General features: G+C 46.8%; 1 protein-coding gene across 1 annotated transcript in view; it reads left to right on the plus strand.

Annotated features, from left to right (window-relative positions):
- RGS9 (regulator of G protein signaling 9) overlaps positions 1-22,308 on the plus strand; it is a 58,856-nt gene extending 36,548 nt beyond the window's left edge. Inside the window, exons 14-19 of the mRNA XM_038757228.1 lie at positions 2,791-2,878; positions 3,987-4,125; positions 5,744-5,829; positions 12,204-12,321; positions 20,496-20,974; positions 22,128-22,308. Coding sequence (XP_038613156.1) covers positions 2,791-2,878; positions 3,987-4,125; positions 5,744-5,829; positions 12,204-12,321; positions 20,496-20,974; positions 22,128-22,308 — 1,091 coding nt within the window. The remainder of the gene's footprint in view (positions 1-2,790; positions 2,879-3,986; positions 4,126-5,743; positions 5,830-12,203; positions 12,322-20,495; positions 20,975-22,127) is intronic.
- The last annotated feature ends 2,513 nt before the right edge of the window (positions 22,309-24,821 follow it).

The following is a 24,821-nucleotide window of genomic DNA, read 5'->3' on the forward strand; positions in this document are numbered from 1 at the left end:
TAGCAACTCTATTGGATTTTACTCTCCCAAGTGCTTAGTACAGTGCTCTGCACGCAAAAGGGTCTCAATAAATAATAATAATGATGGTATTTGTTAAGCACTTACTATATGCGAAGCACTGTTCTAAGCGCTGGGGGGGATACAAGGTCATCAGGTGATCAGACCTGATCACCTTGTACCCTCCCCAGCTCTTAGAACAGTGCTTTGCCCATAGTAAGCGCTTAATAAATGCCATCATTATTATTATTATCAGGTTGTCCCACGTGGGGCTCACAGTCTTCATCCCCATTTTACAGATGAGGTAACTGAGACACAGAGAAGTTAAGTGGCCTGCCCAAGGTCTCACAGCTGACAAGTGGCAGAGCCGGAATTCGAACCCATGACCTCTGACTCCCAAGCCCGTGCTCTTTCCACTGAGCCATGCTGCTTCTCTCAAATACGTTCTCTTAAATACATACCATTGATTGATTGATTGAAGGGTGTAGGGTGTCCAGGTTTGGGGGGGTAGAGGGGTGGGTGAGTTTTCATGACCGTGGGTCACCTAAAAAGGCAGTTTGGTTAACCACAAATTCAGGTGAGGGGATTCCACTTCCTTTTTTTTTAATGGTATCAAGCGCTTATTATGTGCCAGGCACTGTAATTGTCAGCTGTGTGACTTTGGGCAAGTCACTTAATAATAATAATAATGATGGCATTTATTAAGCGCTTACTATGTGCCAAGCACTGTTCTAAGCACTGGGGAGGATACAAGGTGATCAGGTTGTCCCATATGGGGCTCACAGTCTTCATCCCCATTTGACAGATGAGGCAACTGAGGCACAGAGAAGTTAAGTGACTTGCCCGAAGTCACACAGTTGACAAGTGGCGGAGCCGGGATTTGAACCCACGACCTCTGACTCCAAAGCCCGGGCTCTTTCCACTGGGCCACGCTGCTTCCCTAACTTCTCTGTGCCTCAGTTCCCTCTTCTGTCAAATCTAGATGAAGACTGTGAGCCCCCCCTTGGAACAACCTGATCACCTTGTAACCTCCCCAGCGCTTAGAACAGTGCTTTGCACATAGTAAGTGCTTAATAGTGCTTAAGACATGATATATATATACTAGGGAAGCAGCGTGGCTCAGTGGAAAGAGCCCGGGCTTTGGAGTCAGAGGTCGTGGGTTCAAATCCCTGCTCCGCCACTTGTCAACTGTGTGACTTCGGGCAAGTCACTTAACTTCTCTGTGCCTCAGTTCCCTCATCTGTCAAATGGGGATGAAGACTGTGAGCCCCACATGGGACAACCTGATCACCTTGTATCCTTCCCAGGGCTTAGAACAGTGCTTGGCACATAGTAAGCGCTTAATAGCGCTTAAGACATGATATATATATATATATATTATATATATATAATACATATATATATGTATATATATGTATATATATATAAAGTGCTGGGGATCCATCTACCTCCTCTTTGGGCCAGTCTTATCTTTCACTCAGTTGCATTAACTATATTCAGGCTTCCTGGAGCAGAATATCATATTAAGCCACGGGTTTCCGGAAGCCTTTCTCCATAACAGGGCATAATTGCCTGATATAATAAAATATTAGAACATCTAATGGAAGGAAATTCAGCATAGGGGAGCATAAACTGCAGACCACGCGACACCTAGTGGCCCGAGTCACAAATGTCAATCTTCTGTTAGGACTAACAAAACATCACTGTAAAGCCTGTGAGATTAAGCTATTATTATTATTACTGTATTTGTTAAACGCTTATTATATATCAAGCACTGTTCTAAGCGCTAGGATAGATACGGAAAAACCAGGACAGACACAGTCCCTGTCCCACATGCCGATCCACGTTATTAATTGAGCACTTATTATATTGTACTCTCCCTTGTGCTGGCTACAGTGCTCTGCACACAGAAAGTGCTCAGTAAATACTACTACTATAATCATCTCTCCCACAGTCCCTGGCATACACGTGGCTCATGATCTAAGAGGGAACAGGAAACAGATGTCATCCTCGTTTTACAGAAGTGGAAACTGAGGCCCAGTCCTCCTCAGGCACCCATCACTGCACACCCAGGACCCTCAGGCTTGCCCTGATTTAAAACGGGAGTTGTGCTCCCCTCCAGAAGCAGCTGACTTTCTGGAGCCCGGGGGAAATAATAATCATTGTGGTACTTGTTAAGTCTTAATATGTGCCAAGCACTGTTGTAAGCTCTGTGGCAGATACGAGCTAAGCAGGTTGGACACGGTCCCTGTCCCACATGGGGTTCACAGTCTTAATCCCCATTTACAGATGAGGAAACTGAGTCCCGGAGATGTGAAGTGACTTGCCCAAAGTCATACAGCAGACAGGTGGAGGAGCTGAGATTAGATCCCAGGTCCTCTGACTCCCAAGCACTTTCCACTCGGTCAATCCCTACTCCATCCTTAGTCCTGCCCATCCCAGCTCACCAGCTCACATGCTCCCAGAAGCTGTGTTTCCCTCTGGAGAGGAGGTTGGGAATCATGGCTATTTGCCCAACTTAATGGGTAGTCCAACCCTGGGCTAACACCGACCCAGTCTCTCTTTGAGAAAAAGGGACCAGGCCCACAGAAATCGATCCCCAGGGCTGAGGAGATGCTAGAACAAGAGACAGAGTGCTTTGTTGTCTTTTCTGGGAAGCGTAAACAACCACATGAATTTATAATGAGGCAGTAGATAATGAACAAGATTTGAAGGGGCTTCTAGCGGCCCACTGTTTATCTCTCTCTCTCTCTCCCTCTTGTTTCCCTGCTGCTTCCTTCCTCACTGCTGCAGGGGAAAATCTGGGGTTCTGGGAGGCGTGTGAAGATTTGAAGTACGGAGATCAATCCAAGGTCAAAGAGAAAGCGGAGGACATTTACAAGTGAGTATCAGAGAGCTCAACGGAGCAAAGCCCCCAAAGCCTGCTCCTGCCCAGAGCCTTGTCATCCCTCTCTGAATAATTGATCAAATCCACACGGCTGAGGGGTAGCTTGTGTTGGCGCCCATCAATCAGATTCCCGTTTATGGGAAAGGAACGCCAGACTTTCTCTTCTGAGAAGCTCCTGGCTTCCTTCTGAGCACCCTAAGTGAGAGAAGCCTCCTACAGGCATGGGAGTACTGTATATTTCTTTTAGACTCTTAATGCTCCCCCAGTCCCGTGGTCCAGTGGAGACAGGAAGCTGAAACCTCAACTCCCCAAAGAGAATAATGACGATGCTATTTATTCAGTGCTCAGTGTGTACTCTGGGGTAGATACAAACTAATCAGATCAAACACGGCCCTTTTCCCACCTGTTACTCATCTTCTAGGAGGGAAGGAGAACAGGTATGTTGTCTCCATGGTACAGGTGAGGAAACTGAGGCCCAGAGAAACTAGGTCACACGACAGGAACATGACAGAGCTAATAATAATAATGGTATTTGTTTAGTTCTTACTATAATAATAATGATGATGGCATTTGTTAAGCACTTACTATGTGCAAAGCACTGTTCTAAGCGCTGGGGGGGATACAAGGTGATCAGGTTATCCCACGCGGGGCTCACAGTCTTAATCCCCATTGTACAGATGAGGTAACTGAGGCCCAGAGAACTTAAGTGACTTGCCCAAAGTCACACAGCTGACAAGTGGCGGAGCCGGGATTAGAACCCACAACCTCTGGCTCCCAAGCCCAGGCTCTTTCCACTGAACTACGCTGCTTACTATGTGCCAAGCACTCTTCTAAGCACTAGGGTAGATACAAGTTAATCAGGTTGAACAGAGTCAACCACAGGGCCTCTGAGGCCCACAGGGGCCTCACAGTCTTAATCCCCTTTTTACAGATTAGATAACTGAGGCACAAAGAAGTTAAGTCACTTGCCCAAAGTCACATAGCAAACAAGCGGCAGAGCCAGGATTAGCACCCAAATCCCCTGATTCCCAGGCCCGTGCTCTTTCCACAAGGCCGAGCGCCTTCTCAACAACCACTGTCCTTCAATTGCTCTCTACTCCAGGCTGTTCCTGGCCCCGGGTGCAAGGCGCTGGATTAACATAGATGGCAAAACCATGGACGTCACCCTCAAGGGGCTGAAACACCCTCATCGCTACGTCCTCGATGCTGCTCAAACCCATATTTACATGCTCATGAAAAAGGTCTGAGAGGGGATCGGGCTGGGAGCGAACCTCCACCTTCTCTTCCCTCCCTGAGGTGTTCCATCGATGTATCGTAGAAGAAATGGCACAAGTTCAATAACCGCAAAATGCCGACAGAAAGCCAGTCCCTGGGGAAATTTTAATCACTGTTGGAAATGGGATTCTTTCCCAGCTCTAGGGTTTTTTTTACGGTATTTGTGAAGTGCTTACTATGCGCCGAGCACTGTACTAAGTGCTGGGGTAGATACAAGGTTGACAGGTTGGACACAGTCCCTGTCCCACATGGGACTCACGGTCTTCATCCTCATTTTGCAGATGAGGTAACAGGCACAGAGAAGTAATATGACTTGCTCCAAGTCACCCAGCAGACGAGTGGTGGAGCCGGGATTAGAACCCAGGTTCTTCTGACTCCTGGGCCTGTGGCCCATCAGCTAGGACACACTGTTTTGTATAAACACTTGATAAATCCAGTTAGTGCCTTGCTGGATTGGAAGAGTGGATATGGGATGCCTGGGAGTCAGAAGGACCTGGGTTCTAATCCCACCTCCGCCACTTGTCTGCTGTGTGACCTTCGGCCAAGTCACTTCCCTTTTCTGTGCTTCAGTTACCTCATCTGAAAAACGGGGATCAAAACCGTGAGCCCCATGTGGGACGTGGACTGTGTCCAACTTGATTAGCTTGCATCTACTCCAGCACTGAGTATAGTGCTTGGCACAAAGTAAGCATTTAGCAAATACCACAAAAATAAATCCCATTCATCGTTATCTACTGTCCTTATGGGGTAAGTGCTTGGCGGGGGAGGGAGGGGGACAGGGTGTGTGTGTACATGTGTGTGTGTGTGTTTGTGTGTGTAAACAGACATTCCTGTTGGAAGAGGATGCTTCCGACATTCCTGTTGGAAGAGGATGCTTCTGCTTCTGACTATATTCATGTGGGTGGAAGTCGCTGAAAAAATACCAATTGATTATTCCCCCCACAACAAGTGCATTTGGATATGAAGTAAAAACATAAGCTCTGCCTTCAAGGGACTCACAGCCTAATTATAGCAATAATAGTAACTGTGGCATTGACACACTAGGTGCCAGGCACTGTACTAACCACTGGGATAAATACAAGTTAATTAGGTCAGACAGAGTCCCTGTCCCACATGGGGCTCACAGTCCAGGTAGGAGAAAGAATGAGTACTTCATCCCTATTTAACAGATTAGGAAGCTGAGGCCAAAAAAGTGAAGTGACACGTCCCAAATCACATAGCAGACAGATGAAGGAGCCAGAATTAGAAACCAGATCCTCTGATTCCCAGGCCCACACTCTTTCCATGGTGGGACTACTAAATAAATGGGCTTTTCCCGAGAGTGTGAGTGAAGTGACACGCTCAAAACCACACAGCAGGCAAACGAAGGAGCCAGATTTAGAACCTAGATCCTCTGATTCTCAGGCCCGCACTCTTTCCATCTTGGGACTACTAAATAAATGGGCTTTTCCCGAGACTGTTTCCCAGACACAAGCTGATCAATTGCCTCCTGGGAGGGGAGGAGGGCAGCGCGGATAAGCTGTGAGCGGGGATTTGTCCATTTTCCACCAGTTCTGACCACTGTTTTCCCTTTGCCTCCACAAGGACTCTTACGCTCGCTACCTGAAATCTCCGATATACAGGGAAATGCTGGCCAGAGCCGTGGAGCCCCAGGAGGGCACCAGGAGAAGGCAAGTTGCGCAGACTCGGAGCTGGGGCCCAGAGTGGAACCCAGAAAAATCGAGGGTGGGGAAAAATGATCATTATAACAATGGTGACTTCATGACAGGGTCCTTCTCTAGTGGGTCGAGAAGCCTGGGTTAAAGGACTGTTAGCCATTTTCCTGCTATTTGCGGCGGAACTGGTATTTATTGAACACCCGTTTTAGACTGTGAGCCCACTGTTGGGTAGAGACTGTTTCTATGTGTTGCCAATTTGTACTTCCCAAGCGCTTAGTACGGTGCTCTGCACATAGTAAGCGCTCAATAAATACAATTGATGATGATGATGATGACCCGCTTGAAGTGGTACACTGTACTAGCCACTGAGGAAGTACAGGATAAGCAAGTGACATGCTCCCTGAAACTTACCTGCTTCCTGCCCACAAGGAGCTTGCATGGTAAAAAGGGATTAAAGGGCTATTACTTCTTTGCCTGCTACTGGTATAAGCACCCATTTGGAATGGTGCATTCATTCATTCATTCAATCATATTTATTGAGTGCTTACTGTGTGCAAAGCACTGTACTAAGCGTTTGGGAGAGTACGATACAACAACAGACACATTCACTGCCCACAATGAGCTCACAGTCTACTAGTCACGTGGGAAGAAAAGCATAATGAAATGACACACTGCCTGCCCACAAGGAGCTTACACTCTAACAAAGGGTTAAAGGGGCATTACCCATTTGCCTGCTACTAGTAACAATAATAGTTTTTGAGCACCCATTTGGAGTGGTACACTGTACTAACCACCTGGAAACAACAGCCTAATGAAATGACACAGTGCCTGCCCACAAGGAATTAGGCCTCTAAGAAGGGGGTTAAAGGGACATTACCCATTCGCCTGTTTCTAGGAACACTAATGATATTGAATGCTCAATAGAAGCAGTGCACTGTATTGGGTGCTTGGAAATAGAGAGTATCAAAGTAACCCATTCCCTGCACAGAAGGAGCTTGCTCTCTAAAGGGGGTGGCTAAAGGACTGTTACCCATTTGCCTGCTGCAAGAAGCAGTAATGAAGTCTATTGAGTTCCCATAGCATGCAATGCACTTTATTTATTTTTTTTTAATTGGTATTTGTTCAGTGCTTACTATGTGCCAGGTACTGATCTATGCATTGGAGTACATAGAACAAGGTAATTAGGTCGGACACAGTCTATGTCCCATGTAGGGCTCACAGTTTTAATCCCCATTTTACAGATGAGGTAACTGAGGTACAGAGAAGTTAAGTTACTTGCCCAAGGTCACACAGCAGACAAGTGGCTGAGCCCAGAAAAGAACCCAGGTCCTTCTGTCTCTGAGGCCTCTGCTCTATCCACTTGGCCACGCTGCTTCACTTGGGAAAGTACACCAGAAGCCCAAGATGTGTTCCCTGCTCATGAGGAACTTGCACTCTCTTGTGGGAAACCTACAAACATTTGCAAATAAAGTAACTAATGAATCAATCAATCTGGCATATTTATTGAGCACTTACTATGTGCTGAGCACTGTACTAAGTACTTGAGCGAGTACAGTATAACAGAGTTGGTAGACACGTTCCCTGAGTACAAGGAGCTTAATTATTCTATAATAATTGTGGCATTTTTTAAAGTGCTCACTGTGTGCCAAACAGCATACTAAGCACTAGGGTAGATACAAAATAATCAGGTCCCACGTGGGGCTCTTAGTATAAGTAGGAGGAAGAACAGGTATTGAATTCCCATTTTGCAGATGAGGGAACCGAAGCATAGAGAAGTGAAGTGATTTGCCCAAGTTCATCCAGCAGTCTAGAGGACCAGAAGTAGCAATGACACTTCAGTTAGATAAAAAGAAGTTCCCAGCTTGTGAGGATTATTATTCACTGTCTTAAGTTGTCAAGGGCCGTGTTGAAACCTCCTGCCCTATTTAGAATAAGACAGAAAAGCTTATGGAGAAATAAACAAGTAGACAAGAAGGTTGACTACTGAGTCCGATGACTGTGTCCCTGGCAGCTAAGCAGAAGATGAGAAGCAGTGTGGCCTAATGGATAGCACACGGTCCTGGGAGTCAGAAGGACCTGGGTTCTAATCCTGACTCTGCCATTTCTCTTCTGCGTGATCTTGGGCAGATGACTTCACTATTCTGTGACTCAATTTCCTCATCTGTAAAATGGGGATTAAGACAGAGGCACCCGGGTGGAACATGGACTGTGTCCAACCTTATCCACCTGTATCTACCTCAGCACTTAGTATAGTGCCTGGTACATAGTAAGCACTTATTATTATCATCATCATCAAGTGCTGCTGAGTCATTTCTGATTCATAGCAACTCCATGGATATACTTTCTCCAGATTGTCCTGCCCTCTGCCATAATCTGCAACCTTTCTAACGGTTCTCCCATTATCATTGTTATAGTCTCTATCCATCCAGCTGCTGGTCTGCCTCTTCCATGTTTTCCCTGGACTTTTCCTAGCATTAGTGTCTTCTCCAGAGAATTAGTCCTCCTGATGCTGTGTCCAAAATATGCTAAGTCAAGTCATTTGGCCTTCTAAAGACCACTTTGGCTTAATTTGCTCCAAAAGCCATTTGTTTGTTTTTCAGGCAATCCATGGTATTCGCAAAAGCCTTCTCCAATACCACATTTCAAAAGAATCGACGTTCTTTCTATCCTATTTTTTCACTGTCCAGCTTTCGGATCCATACATTGTCACTGAAAACACCATGGAATTGACAATTTGTATTTTTGTAGCAATTGTTACTTCAGCATGTTTCATGACTTTTTTCCAGGCTCTTCATAGCAAGTCTTCCTAACATTAATCTTTGATGTATTTCTTGACTACTAGTTCCTTTACTATTATCGATCCCAGGAGAGAAAAACTGTCAACTATTTCAATCTTCTCTGCAGCCACTACAAATGTATTAAAACTTCCAGTTGTCATGATCTTGTTTCCTTCACGTTCAAATGTAGGCCCATCTTTTTGCTCTGTCCTTAATGTTTAACAATAAGCCCTTCACATCTTCTTCACTTTCTGCTAGTATGGTAGTATCATCAGCATAACAAAGTTTGTTTATATTCCTTCCTCCAATCTTTACTCCCCGTTTGTCTTCATCCAATCCGGCTTCTCTCATTATGTATTCGGTATAAAGGATGAGCAGATGAGGCGATAAGATATATCCTTGTCTTACACCCTTACTAATGGGAAACCAGTCTGTTTCTCCATATTCTGTTCTTATTGTAGCCTCCTGTTCAGCATACATGTTCCATATTAATACAATTAAATGGTCTGGCATGTCTGTTTCCCTTAATGTGCTCCAGAGTGGATCCACACAGACCACTGTCAGACTGTGATCCACACAAAGGCCTTACTATAACCAATAAAGCACGTGCTGACTTCCTTTTGATATTCTCTTGTCCTTTCAATTATCCAACAGACATCAGCAATAATATCTCGCGTCCCTCATCCTTTCCGGAATCCTGCTTGAACATCGGGCAATTCGCGTTCCATGTAGGTCTCCATTCAATGCTGTATAACTTTTAGCGATCCTCACTGGCATGTGAGATCAAGGAAACTGTATGATGATTGTCACATTTAGTTGTATCTCCTTTCCTCAGTATTAGAAGATAAACTAATCTCTTCCAATGAGATGACCATTGAGTGGTTAGCCATACCTGTCGACGTAATTTGGTAAGGACTTAACTGCTTCCTCTCCAGCTGCATGAAACACCTCAATAGGAAGCCTATCAAAGCCAGGTACCTTATTTTTGGCAAGGCAGTGTAAAGTTGACAACGTCACTTTCCATGATGAGTGGCCCTAATTCAAAAGGAACTTCTTCAAATACTTCTTGTATATTGCTATCTTTCTGGTATAGCTCTTCTGTGTATTCATTCCATCTCTGTTTGATTCCATTGGCATCATTTATCGTCAGTCCATCTCTGCTTTTGACGAAGCCAATGCAAGGACAAAGCGTTCCCTTAATTCCCTTAATCTTCTGAAATGGCGATCTCGTCTGCCCACATTTGTTATTGACTTCCATTTCTTTGCATATGCTGTTATAACGTTCCTGTTTGTACTTCCTGGCAGAGCGCTGGAATTCTCAGCTCAGTTCTTTAAGCAGGTTCTTTTGTCCTCTGATTTTTGCTTCTTTCCTTTTTCTGGCTACTTCCAGAGTTATGTTCGACATCCATTTTGGCTTTTTCTGTTTCCTAACCTTCTGCAATACTGTGTTGCTTTCTTCCTTGATAACATTTTTAATCTCTTTCTACATTTTCTCTGTTTCCTTTTCTGTGAGATTAAGCGCCTCACATCTATTTTTTACATGATCCTTAAATACAGGGGGAATATTTGTCAGGTCATATTTGGGCAGCTGTAAAGCATGATTCATTTTTATAAGTTTTAGCCTGAGTTTACACATTTACAGCTCATGATCTGTTCCACAATCAGCTCCAGGCCATGTTTTTGCTGCCAAAATAGAACTCCTCCATCCCTTTCTACAAATAATATAGTATATTTGATTTCTATATGGTTCATCTGGTGAAGTCCATGTGTACAGTCATTGTTTAGGTTGGATAAAGAAGGTGTTGGCAATGAAAAAGTCATTTGACTCAGAGAAATCAATAAGTCGGTCCCTGGCTTAATTGCGATTTCCAAGGCCGCATTTTCCAACAACCTTCATTTCCATTCCATTACCAATTTTTGCATTCCATTCCCCAGTGATAACCAACACATCTTGCTTGTGGCTTTTATCAATCTCCCTCTGCACTTCATTGTAAAACCAATCTATTTCTTCTTGCTCTGCATCTGTTGTTGGGCATACACCTGAAGTACTGACATATTGAATGGTTTTCCTCTGAATCTAACAGATATCAATAGGCCATTGACAGCATTATATCCGATAACTGTCTTAGCAATTTTCTTTGTCACAATTACCGCTATGCCATTTCTTCTTTTTTCAGCATGGGCAGAGTAGTAGATGATGTGCTCATTCGATTTGAAATGTCCAATACCAGTCCATTTCAATTCACTTATTCCTAGGATGTAGATCTTCAGTTGGTCCATTTCATTCTTGACTATTTCCAGCTTTCCCTGGTTCATACTCTGCCCATTCCAAGTTCTAATAATAAGGGTATCTTTACAGCTCGTATACTCATTTCTCTTTGTCAACATCAGCAATCAGAGGTCCCAAAGGCTTTATTCCAGCCACGATACTCTAAGACATCATCTTCTCTTCCCCAGTAGCTTGTTGAGTGCCTTCCGACCTGAGGGGCTCATCTTCCAGCATTATATCTGTAGTCCTTCTGGTGTATCCACATGATTTTCTTGGTAAAAATACGGAAGTGGTTTACCATTGCCACCTTCCACGCACTGAAAACTCGAGTCTGCCACTGTCTTTGATCAACATTTTTATCAGTTGACTCTTCCCCATGCCACTGCTGCCCAGCACAGGTCAATCAACTTTGTCTGACACATCCACTTAGACGTTTCTTTTATGGGTAACCCTAGCGAGAGTATCTCTCAATGGCAAAGCCCTAAGCTTCAATGGCATACGCAAATTGTCCTGTCATGGTAAGGTGTTGATTCACAGGAGAGAGTAAGCACTTAAATACCATAAAAAGATAATCAGATTACATAAAGTCACAAAGTGACTTTGGGCAAGTCACTTAACTTCTCTGTGCTTCAGTTAACTCATCTGTAAAATGGGGATGAAGACTGTGAGCCCCCTGTGGGACAACCTGATCACCTTGTAACCTCCCCAGCACTTAGAACAGTGCTTTGCACATAGTAAGCGCTTAATAAATGCTATTATTATTATTATTATTATTATTATTATTATCATTATTATTATAAAGGGTGATGGCAGAACCAAACTCCAGTTCCGGATCTTCAAAGTTCTCCCTGGCTGGCACATAGTAAGCACTTAACAAGTACCATTTAAAAAAAACCCCAAAAACCAAAAGAACAAAATTTTCCATGGCAATCCAGTCTCCATAACAACTGCAAATCACAGACTCTTGTTTGGTTGTCCCAGGACCCGAAGGGCCTAGGCTAGATCATGTCTGTCGGTCAATCATAGTACTAAGCACTTGGAAGAGTGCACTCTAACAATATAATAGATACATTCCCTGCCCACAGTGAGCTTACAGTCTAGAGGGACTGTACTGTATTGGACTCTCCTGAGCACTCTACACCCAGCAAGCGCTCAGTAAATACCACAGATGGATTGATTGACTATGGCCTGCACTTCCACAAGCGACGCGGTCCAGGAGGGGCAGGTCCCAAGGGGATCGTCTCTCCCTCCGGGGTCTCCCCTGGGTGGTCGGGCTGGGACACCCTTGAGCCCGGTGGAGACCCTGCTGACCAAGCCCTTTTTGCCCTCCGCTCCTCTAGCTCCAGCCTCCCGTTCGGACGCCGCCAGCTCCGGTCCAGTCCCAGCCCGGTCATCTTGCGGCAGCTGGAGGAAGAGTCCAAGGCGAGGGAGGCGGCCAGCACGGTGGACATCACCCAGGTCATGAGCCGGCTGGACCGGAGGAGCCAGTTACAAAGGGAGTTGCCTAAAATGTAATGGGCTGAGCTGGGGGGGATGGGGGACTGAAGCAGGGCCAGGGCGGCGCGGAGGGTCCTGCTCTGCTCTCTAGTCTCCCCCATCCCTGTTAGATTAGCAGCTGCTCATCCCACACTGCCAGACGCAACAGAGAGGGTGTGCTTCCGGAGGGAGGTAGCTCAGCACAGTTCCCTGCCGGACTTGGGTAGGAGCCGTTTTTCTGTCCTCTGTGTCCCTTTCTCCCCTTTCTAGAGTTTTCTAGAGCCCATGTCTCCCGTCTCCCAACCACATGTTCTTTCTATGGGTTACGGCATTATTACCATTTCCCCCAAACTCTCAGCATGCCACTTCTGCTACTGTATAGCATCTTTGGTGGGGAAATTTCTGAGATTTCAGGGGCAGCTGAAATTTTTTTAAGGTTTGCATTGAACCCTCTACAGGTAGAATCCTCCAATCCATTTATCCAGGGCCTGCTCCCCTAAGGGTATCTGAGCTCTTCACCTCAATCAGTCAGTCAATCCTATTTATTGAGAACTTACTGCATGCAGAGCACTGTACTAAGCACTTGGGAGAGTACAAGAGAACAGTATACCAAATACATTCCCTGCCCACAACAAGCGTACAGTCATTCATCTGTGTTCAGAAAATCTCAATGAATGCTAAGGGATTGCCCTGCATCTGCAAAAGGAAGTTGCTTGTGCAAGGAGAGAGCAATAGTGATATTTACTGAGCACCCACTGGGTGTGTAGACTGTACTAAGCACTTTAGTGGTCAGTATACTTAGCTGTAGCCTCTAGCCTGAGCAGCCAGATGCAGACTTCTTAGCGTCCAAGGGCAAGATTGATCGTCACCCAACATCTCTAACGGGTCTAGAATAAGGTCCCCACAGTACTTACTATGTGCTAAGCATGAGGGTAGATACAAGGTTACCAGGCTGGACCCAAACCCTGTGCTCCTGGGGCTCACAATCTATCTTATCCCTATTTTAGAGATGAGGAAACTGAGGCCCAGAGAGGTTAAGTTCATTCATTCATTCAATCGTGTTTATCTGTTTCTTACTGTGTGTAAAGCACTGTACTAAGTGCTTGGGAGAGTACAATATAACAATAAACAGAACATTCCCTGCCCACAACCAGCTCAAAGTCCTACCCAAGGCCACACAGCAGGCCAGGGCAGAGGTGGGACTTTAGCCAGGGTCTCCTGACTCCACAGCTGGTGCTGTTTATACTAGACCACACTGCTCCTCCACCCTACCCCAAAGAGAAGAGTGAAGTGTTTTCTCGCAAATTGTAATTATCGCTATTATTATTGTATTTGTTAAGCACTTACTATGTGTCAAGCACCGTTCTAAGCAAGTTAATCAAAATGCAAGTTAATCACAGTCCCTGTCCTGCCAGGGGCTCACAGTCTAAGTAGGAGGGAGAACAAGTATTTTATCCCAATTTTAGAGTTGAGGAAAGACACAGAGAAGTTCAGTGACTCGCCCAATGTCACACAGCAAGCAATTGGTAAAAGACCACATTAGAACCCAGTTCTTCTGACTCCCAAGCTCCACTCTTTCCACTAGGGCATGCAGTGAAGATTTGGGGATTGCTATCACCCATCCCAGAAAGGCCTTGGTGACTCTGATTAATAATAATTGTGGTATTTGCTAACTGCTTACTCTGTGCCAGGCACTGTACTAAGCGCTGGAACAGATACAAGGTAAGCGGGTTGGACAGAGTCCCAGTCCCACTCAGGGCTCACAGGCGTAATCCCCATTTTACAGATGAAACAGGCACAGAGAAGTGAAGTGGTTTGCCCAAGGTCACACAGCAGACGAGTGACAGAGCTAGGATTAGAACCCAGGTCCTTCTGAATCCCAGGCTCAAGATCTGTCCTCTAAGCCACAAAAAGGGTAAGAAGGGCTGTCTTGTCTTTGGGATTCAACCTGACCCTCAATTCAGAGATAAGCATTACCTGGCTAATCCCATCTCTGCTGAAGTTCTATAACAAAGCCATTAAGTTTTGACTTTTACACCTCAGCTTTGATTTAGTTTATACTTTCAGAAAAGTTTTGGAGCTACATGTTGGCACTGTTTTGTGGGGGCCTAACATGAGGAGGGCAATCAGTAGAGGTCCCCACATAGCAGGCCAGCCTTGATCACCTCTGTAAATATCAGGGATGCTTTGAATGGGAATTAATAATAATAATAATAATGACATTTATTAAGCACTTACTATGTGCAAAGCACTGTTCTAAGCACTGGGGAGGTTACAGGGTGATCAGGTTGTCCCACGGGGGACTCACAGTCTTAATCCCTATTTTACTCACAGTCTTAATCCCTATTTTACAGATGAGGTAACTGAGGCACAGAGAAGATAAGTGACTTGCCCAAAGTCACACAGCTGATAACTGGCGGAGCCGGGGTTTGAACCCATGACCTCTGACTCCAAAGCCCGTGCTCTTTCCACTAAGCCACAGTGCTTCTCTATTCTTGTTACTACTATGGTTTTTGTTAATCAATCAATCAATCGTATTTATTGAGCGCTTACTGTGTGCAAAGCACTGTACTAAGCGCTTGGGAAGTACAAGTTGGCAACATATGTTCAAATCATAATAGCATAATACCCAACAGTGGGCTCACAGTCTAAAAGACTGTTAAGTGCTTAACTGTTAAGTGCTTAACTATGTGTCAAGCACTGTCCTGAGCACTGAGATAGATACACCTTAATCTGGGAGGACAGGGGGAGGCCATAAAATTATAAGCACCTTGCAGGCAAGTAGGGCGATCTGTGTCTTGCTTCTGTGGTACCATTCTAAGTACTTAGCAAAGTGCTCTGCACCCACGAAGGCACTCAGTAAAAGCTCTATATTTATTAGGAGGGCCTCTGTAGGAAGCCACTGCAGGAAATGGACTTGGGGAGAGAAGGGCTATGGGCGCCCCATTTACTCCCTTGGACCAACGAGCCATCCGGCTGTAAATATTCAATACAGTCTCTTGGGCTGCGCTTGATGGAGATGTGATCTCTGACCTCAGCAGTGACAACTCCCATAGTGTGAAGTGGAGAGCTGAGCAACTCTCAGGACAGTTGAACTAAACAAAATCTCCATTTTGGGGCTGAAATAGTCCAGACAGTCTTCCCTTATCTCTCTACTTGACTCTGGGGCCTCAGCCTTGGGAAATATGCTGGAAACAGTGTGGACTAGAGGGTAGAGCACGGGCCTGAAACCCAGAGCACATGGGTTCTAATCCCCGCTCTGCCACTTGTCTGCTGTGTGACCTTGGACAGAGGACTTCACTTCTCTATGCCTCAGTTTCCTCAACTGCAAAAATGGAGATTCGATACCTGTGCTCCCTCCTACCTAGACTATGAGCCCCTTGTGGGACAGGAACTTTGTCCAACTTAATTAACTTGTATCTACCCCAGGGCTAGTGCTCAATAAATATTGTAAAAAAAAAAAATCTGCTGCCTAGACCCATTCTACAGCTGAAATCTATGGATCAATCAATGAATCAGTGGTATTTAGTGAGCACCTACTGGGTGCTGGACAGTGTACTAAGCTCCGGGGAGAATAAAAGTGTAAGCTCCCTTGTTCGATTACAAGCTCTTTGTGGGCAGTGAATGTGCCACTTCTTTGTTTTCCCCTTCCCTAGCATACTGTGCACTTCACCAAGTGAGTACATAATAAAGTACTATCACTGTTATTACTCCTATAATGAAGGTCCACATGTACTGACCTCAGGGAGCTTCCAATTCAGTGGGGAAGCCACTTCTTCATGGAAATCCCCAATCTTGGGGGAATAACAAGGTGGGAAGGAACTTTTCCTCAGTGATGCCTCTTGAGAATCTCATTGTCTTAGGGTTTCTGATGATTCCTTCTGGAGGTCTACCAGTCATCTACCAGTCAATAGTATTTACTGAGCCCTTACTGTGTGCTCAGCACTGTACTAAGCACTTGGGAAAGTACAATACAATTGAGTTGATAGCCGCGATCCCTGTCCACAAGGACCTTATACTTCTTATACAGGGAACTGTTCAAATCATAATAGCAGAATAGTGGACCTGAGATCTTTTTGGCTGCTAAGCAATTAAGTTCTCCTCTGTTTAATTAAAGAATTCTTAACATGTCTATATTTGAAAGACATCTACTTAAGAGTGGATACAGTGTTGCCTAGTGAAAAAGCACAGGCCTGAGAGTCAGAAGACCCAGTTTCTAATCCTGGCTCAGCTATTTAGCTGCTGTGTGACCTTGGGCAAGTCACTTCACTTTTCTGGGCCTCAGTTCCCATATCTGCAAAATGGGGATTCAATATCTCCCTCCTTAGGCTGTGAGTCCCATGTGGGACCTAATTCTCTTATCTACCCCAGCACTTAGTAGAGTGCTTGACACATAGAAGGCAGTTAAATACCGCTGTTATTATTAAGCACTGAAACTTCATCCATCTCATTCTTCCAGTCTTTTCCGCTCCCTTCTGAGACAGCCTAATGCTCTCATTTTATCATCATCATTCTCCTCCTCATCATCAAAGGTTTGACTGAGCTCATCCTGTGAATGGAACTTTGAACAAGGTGTTGAGTTGCAGGGGGAGACTAACGAGTGTTTGGCACAGAGTAAGCACTTAAATACTGCAGTCATTATTACTATTATCATTATTATTATTAAGAGATGGAAGTTGTTACCTGTATCCTGGAGGAACACTCAAATCTAACCATAAATTCACACAACATTGTAGCGAGAATCAGTCAGTGGTATTTATTGAGTGCTTACTATGTGCAGAGCATTGTACTAAACGCTTGGAAGAGTACCATACAACAGAATTAGTGGACACATTCCCTGCCTATAAATGAGCTTACAGTCTAGAGAATAGATGTGAACAATAACCACAAAGTGGATAAATCAATAGCCTTAGTGGATCAGTTACCTCATCTGTAAAATGGGGATTAAGACTGTGAGCCCAACATGAGACAACCTCATCACCTTGTATCCCCTCCCAGCGCTTAGAACAGTGCTTTGCATATAGTAAGCGCTTAACAAATACCATTATTATTATTATTATTATCAGGAGGGAGGGGAAGGTGAAGGGTGAAGCCCCCTTCCTGGAGGAGGGGGCTTTCTAAGAACACTCTGAAAGGGAAACTCATCTGCTTGGTAGGAAAGTGTGACACCAAGAAATTTAGATGTTCCATAAGTGAAACAACCCAGAACCTATGACTTTGGGGGTGTGGTTTAAGGAAGTCAATTGGTTTCTTTTTCTCTTTGGAATCCTGGCATTAACCCTGTTATGTTTTAAGAGGACCACCATCTCCTTCAGCTTGACTCACCCTGCAACGCACCCTTGCAAATATTCACTCAGCCAGAGCCAGTCAAGGGGATTAGTCCGGAATGTTTCCGCTCTGCACACCCTCTAGGACTCTCCCGGAGTCAGGCAGCTTGGTAAATGTTACCATAATGGCTGATGGTGAAGAGCATTTCTCATTCCAACTGGGAAGCACTAGACCTGGATTCCTGGAGCAGCAACAACCAAAGTCGGGGAAGGCGATGTTCTCCGGGGCCTGTCTGTGCTTCAGCTCTGTAGGCTGGATCCAGACCTGGAGTTCCAGCCCCCGGTTTTCTGGCGTTCTCTCCCAGGGAAACCCTAATCCAGCGTCTCCAGCTTTGCCTTCCAACTAAAGAAGCTTCCTCATCCGTCATCTCGCTCCATGCTCCGGGCCATTGGCTTCGTGTCCCCTGCTGCTTTTGTCTGTTAATAAAGATCCACTGTAGCATTACTGCGTCCATCGTGTCACATTTCCTGGGCTTCACTGCATCCATCGCGTCACATTTCCTGGCCTTGTGCTCTGTGTCACTGCTTTGCTGCTTTGTGGGGTTAAAGGAAAGATTTGGAGCGCGGTGAGAGGGGGTGGAGGGATCCACGAGACAGGAAGGGCTAAAGGACATTGGGCAGAAGCTTCATGGAGCCTCTTAGCACCCTGGTTGAGAGAACAGTGACCCCTCTCTCATAGGATGGACAGCTTGGCCATGTTAGGCAGAACTGGGAGGGTTTCACGCACCAACAGATCACAGTTCTGGATCCTCCTGGAATAAACAGCAATGCTTTCTCAGAACAGCCATGAGTGTGACGATCCTGGGGCTTGGAGAGCATTGAGTCCGAGGACAATGTATGTGGGGCCTTGTCGGATGATGGGCGTCAACCCTCAGTGGCCACGGAACTGGTGATTCATAAAAATCCAGCTTGGTGAGGGTGGGGTCGAAGGCCTGGATTGATTCCGTCTCCTTTCAGCATCAATAGTTTTTCCCGGCAGTCAAGTTTCAGGGAATTTACACTGTCCAAAAACTCTCTACTTGAGGTTTTCCTGTGCACGGTACTCTCTTTGGGGCAATGGGGTGCTCTCTTTAGAACATTGCTTTGGAACTCTGGAGTGCTCTCTTTGGAGTTTTCAGTTCTCTTTGGAAAATAGCTCCCAGCTGTTACCTATCCTGATTCCTGTGCCACAGGAACCCCTCCAATGGTCAGGGAATACTGAACCCGTTGTGTGCAGGGATTGTCTCTATTTGTTGCTGTATTGTACTTCCCAAGCACTTAGTACAGTGCTCTGCACATAGTAAGCACTCAATAAATAAGATTGAATGAATGAATCCAGGGAATGCCATCTAGGGAATACCATCCAGAAAATGCCATCCATCAATCAATCAATGGTATTTATTGGGCATTTACTGTGTGCAGAACACCACACGAAGCACTTGGAAGAGTACAATATAGCAGAATTGACAGATATATTCCCTGCCCACAGTGAGCCTTACAGTCTAGAGGGGATCACCATCCAGGGAGTACCATCCATGGAATGCCAGGCAGTGGGAATAAAGCCAGATTTGGCTTCCATCTTCTTCGGCAGTTCAGGTTTAGTCGACCTCCAGGAGGTTGAATGGGGCTGGTGGAATCATGCTAACTCACCAAACTCTTCATCAAGTGCTTGGAAATCCTGGTGTTACCAGGTTCCTGGGAGTTAACTGAGGTCTCTTCTCGTCGCCGCCCCCGTCTCCCACCCTGAGAGTCCAGCAGAAGGCTCCCCGTCAATCACTCAATGGTATCTGTTCATTCATTTACTGTCATATTTATTGAGTGCCTACTGTGTGCAGAGCACTGTACTAAGCGCTTGGGAAGTACAAGTTGGCAACATATAGAGACGGTCCTTATCCAACAACGGGCTCACAGTCTAGAAGAGCGCTATGTGCAGAGCACTCTACTAAACACTTGGGAGAGGACAATACAGTTAGTAGACTTAATTCCTGCCCACAAGGAGTTTACAGTCTAGTGGAGCTTACAACCTCGCTTCCAGTACTGAGGTCCTGGCCACCGCTGCTGCCAATGGCAGCACTTTCTCTGGCCAAAGTGGGGGTCAGGGGGAAAACCTGCTGCAAAGGCCTCTGAGATTTGTCCCTGTACCCAGTGGGTCACGGATGGTATGAGAGGACACCGAAGCCCGTTAAGGACCAGAAAGGGCCAGGTAATGTACGTGTGTGATGTCGGTTGCACAACGGAACAAAATGGCAACACAATTAGAGTTCCTCGAGGGAGATCTGCAGGATCCATACAGGACTCCAGCCCCTGCCCTCACTCCAGATTCACTACATACACCTGGCCCCCCACCAGTGGACACTGGGGTCACCCCAAGGCGTGGGACTCAGCTACAGGAGCCGAGGGAAACGGCAGACCCAGAGGCGTTTGGTGCCATATCTGTATAGGGGTGGAAGAACTGGACCGTCTGATCTGAAACTGGCTGGCTGGTCACCCTGGCTCCGCTAGGTCAGAGAAGCAGCATGGTGTAGTGGGCTGGGGACTCAGGAGGTCATGGGTTCTAATCCCGGCTTTGCCGCTTCTTTCTGTGTGACCCTGGGCAAGTCACTTCATTTCTCTGGGCCTCAGTTACCTCTTCTGTAAAAGGGGGATTGAGACTGTGAGCCCCATGTGGGACAGGGACTATGTCCAAGTGGCTTTGCTCGTCTCCACCCCAGCACTTAGCACGATGCCTGACACAGTAAACGCCTAACAAATACCACAATTAATACCAAAATTATTAGGGCAGCAGGAGGGGGTCCGGCCCTGCAAGGCTGCGAAACCTGCTCTAAAGCTTTCTCCTTTCCTCCTCCACAGCTCTGTCAGTTCACGCTTCCCATCCCACACCTGGCGACGGTCTACTCGGGAACTCGTGGTCCTTCGTCTCCCAAGAGCCCCTCCGTCTCCTGCCAGGCCAGCGGGCATGTGGCCCCGCTGGGCAGCTCTGCCTGCCCCTCGCCTATCAGCGTGGCCCTGGACAGCACCCCTGCTCAGCAGAGGAAGTGGGGAGGAAGCGATTCTGGTTCTGATCTAGTCGCCTCATCCAGCGAGGGCCCCGAGGTCTCCACCGACACCCCATCTGGCTCCCGCACATCCTCGACCCAGGCCCCAGGACTGCCTCCGCTTCTCAAGGCCCGGATGGCCCTATCCTTCGGCAGGATCCTGAAGCGGGGCTGTCTCAATGCACCTGTCTTTGCCCCCCTCTCACCCAAGTGCCCGGCGACGTCCCCCGGGAAGGTCCAGCCTCTCGGGGGCAGAGATCAGCGGCTGCAGCAGAAATCACCCAAGGGGATGAAGTAAGCACCCCTTTTGCTCTCTGAGAACTTGGGTTGGGGGTGGAGGGAGCTGCGGGGCTCATGCGGTACCACTACATTCTGGGAAGGCAGGGGACGGGCTCTCATGGTGGAGGGATTTGCTTTCCCCAGTCTCTCTTTTTTTATGGCATTTATTAAGTGCTTACTATGTGCAAAGCACTGTTCTAAGCACTGGGGAGGTTACAAGGTAATCAGGTTATCCCACATGGGGCTCACAGTCTTAATCCCCATTTTGCAGATGAGGTAACTGAGGCACAGAGAAGTTGTGACTTGCCCAAAGTCACACAGCTGACAAGTGTCGAAGTCAGGATTTGAACCCATGACTCAAAAGCCCGTGCTCTTTCCACTGAGCCAGAGCTCCTGCCTCTGTCTACACAAACTGCTCCAAAGGCCGACTCTCTTCTGCGATAGTGAGGGAGTGTGCTGCAGTGGGAAGAGCACGGGGCTGGGAACCAGTCATATATCCTATTTATTGAGCACTTACTGTGTGCAGAGCACTGCACTAAATGCTTGGGAGAGTACAATGGAAAAATAAACAGACATTCCCTGCCCACAGAGAGCTTACAGTCTAGAGGATGAGCTTAGGAGACCTAGGTTCCAGGACTGCTGGGTGATTTGGGGCGAGTCACTTTACCTCTCTATGCCTCAGGTTTCTCAGCTACAAAATGGGGGTAACACCTGCCTTTCGCTACCTCGTGGGGTTGTTGAGAGAACAAAAGTTAACAAAATAATATGCAAGCACTTTGGGAATAAAAACACTATATAAAAATTAGAAGAATTATGAATCCGGAGTGGGAGAAGATTGAGGAGGAAAGGTGGGAGAAAAATTGGAGGAAATAGGTCTGGAGAGTTAAATTAAAAGGGATGAGGACAGAAGTCTCACATCTTTTAAGGCCCAGAACTAGGCGGCTACTCTGTAGCAGTTACCCCTCTTGGGCTGCGAGGAGATGTGATGGACTGAGAATTGTGTTTCCAGCCCAATGGGGGAATCTTGGCCATCCTGAAGCCTACAGGGAAGCAGGAAGGAGGGGGGCAACCGGATGCCCAAGTTTTTCCTGGAATTTCTCAGGGCTGGGGGCGGGGCAGGTGGACGAGGCTAACCTGAAGAATTGACTTCCCCTCTCGCCGCCACTAGTTTCTTCCAGATCAAAGTGGACGTGCCCCTGAGGAGCAGAATCTACCCAATAGACTCCGAGGAGGAAGAGGAGGCAGCGACCAAAGAAGCAGGCCGGGCATCAGAGAAGGAAGTCATCTGTCCGTGGGAGAACCCAATACAGGGCAAAGTTGGGGAAAGTGGGAGAAGCAGCATGGTCTAGTGGAAAGAGCGTGGGCTTGAGAGTCAGAGAACCTGGGTTCTAATCCTGCCTCTGCTAATTGTTTGCTGTGCGACCTTGGGCAAGTCTCTGCTCTTTATCTCAGTTTCTGCCACTGTAAAATGTATATTCATTCCTACTCTTTCCTACTTAGATTGGGAGCCCCATGTGGGACAGGGACTGTGTCTAAGCTGATTAACTTGTAGGTACCCCGGCTTTTAGAAAAGTGCTTGACACATAGTAAGTGTTTAACAAATATCACACACACACAAAAAAAAATCAAACAGAACCCAGCTCTTCAGTCACGACCAGAGCGGGTGGCCATGGCGGACATGGCCTTGTCAAGTTGTCCCTCACGGGGGCCACTATAGACCTAATCTGCTCTCTGACTAAAGGGCATCAGTGTGGTGCTTTGGGGATCAGGAAGCCTGCAGAATATCGCCTCCCCCTTTCAGGCGCTCCTGAAAGCAGGGAAGCATTATGACCGAGTGGAAAGAGCCTGGGCTTGAGAGTCAGAAGTCCTGGGTTCCAATCCCAGCTCCGCCACCCATCTGCTGTGTGACCTTGGACTAGTCACTTCACTTCTCGGGGCCCCACTTCCCTCATCTGCAAAATACGGATTCAATTCCTGCCTACTTAGACTGCAAGCCTCATGGGGGACCGGATCATCTTTTATCTTTCCCCACTCCCAGGAAAGTGTCTGACACATAGTGAGCACTTAACAAATACCACAATTATGAAGCCCCTCTGGTTCCGGACTTCTTAACTTTTCTGTGCCTCAGTTACCTCATCTGTAAAATGGGGATTAAGAGTGTGAGTCTCGTGTGGGGCAGGGCCTGTGTCCAACCCGATTGACTTGTAACTACTCCAGAACTTAAAACACTGCTTGGCACATAATTAGTGCTTAATGAGTACCATTATTATTATTATTACAATATAGCAGAGATGGTAGATGGAATGACTTTACCCTTACCCTGAGCCTTGCAGCTCACTGTGTACAAAGCACTGTATTACATGTTTGGAGGAGTACAATGTAACAAGCACATTCCCTGTCCACAATGAGCATACACTGTACTGTACTCTCCCAAGTGCTTAGTATAGTGCTCTGCACATAGCAAACACTCAATAAATACCATTGATTGATAGTGAGCCCTCAAATATCTGATCCGATTACCTTATATCTACCCCAGTGCCTAGTACGGTACTTCTTTCATTCTTTCAATGGTATTGAGTACTTACTGTGTGCAGATCACTGTACTAAGTGCTTGCAAGGGTACAACATAACGCTAAATGGAAACATTCCCTGCCCACAACTAGCTGACAGTCCAGAGTACCTGGGACATAATAAGTGCTTAAAAAATACCATTCATTCGATCGCATTTATCGAGCCTTATCGTGTGCAGAGCACCATACCTAATGATTGGGAGAGTACAATACAACAACAGACCATTCCCTGCCCACAGAGACCTTGATTGATTGTAAGTACTTCACAAATACCGTCGACTGATTGATAGTAAGCGCTCAATAAACACCACTGGTTGATGGATAATAAACGCTCAATAAATAGCACTGATTGATCATCCCGGGAGCCACCAACTCCAACTTCTGTTTCCAAGAGGGGGCAGCGGCAGCCTGCATATCGTGCCTGGGAGCAGTTGGCCAGAATTTTCCCAGGGGAAAGATGCTGGGGGCAGGGGGGCTTTTTTTTTTTCCAGGGAAAGAAAGGACTCAGACATTTCATTTTTTTCTTTGGAAAGCAGTGGGGCAGCGGCAGCGGGAGGCCCTGAGCCCCCAGACAATGCACTCTCTGGCTCCGTCTGGGGCTGCCAGAGTTGGCTAAGGTGCGGACTGTTGCTTGGTGCCCGCTCGGCTGCCCGCGGTGCCAGCCGGCTGGAGCAGGCATAGGCGGGGCTTTGCGGTGGGAGGCCAGGATCTGACCATCCCTCAGCCGTCAGGGGGGACGTGAGGGGTGTGGGAGAGCTCTGGGGCCTAGAGAGGGGTTCAAACTCACAGAAATGCCATCCTGGACTGCTTTTTCCAATAGACACTGGGCCCCGGGGCTTGCAGTGTGTGTGCATGCGGATGTGTGCAAAGGCTGGAGGGATTTCCCTGCAGGAGGGCGACCACGTGTGTGTGTTGGCATAGGAGCTGCTTGTGAGTTGGGAATGTGGGAATGTGGACCCCATCAACTAGTGCCTGTTGCCGGGGTAACCGAGCAGACCTCGCGCGTAGAAGGAGGGCGGGATATTGGATGGAACAAGCGCCCGCTCAGCTTTTCGTTGATTTTCTCCTTTTTTCCAGCAGCCAAGATGCAAGCTTGTTTTTCCCCTACGCTCCCCCATCTTCAAAGCCTTACTGAAGGCACACCTTCTCCAAGAGGCCTTCCCTGACTAAGACCTCCTTTCCTCTTCTCCCACTCCCTTCTGCGTCGCCCCGGTTTACTCCCTTCATTCATCCCCTCCCAGGCCTACACCACATATGTACATATCTATAATTTATTTATATTAACGTCTGTC

This window comes from Tachyglossus aculeatus, chromosome 15 (genome assembly GCF_015852505.1).
Source record: "Tachyglossus aculeatus isolate mTacAcu1 chromosome 15, mTacAcu1.pri, whole genome shotgun sequence".
In the NCBI taxonomy this organism is placed as follows: Eukaryota; Metazoa; Chordata; class Mammalia; order Monotremata; family Tachyglossidae; genus Tachyglossus; species Tachyglossus aculeatus.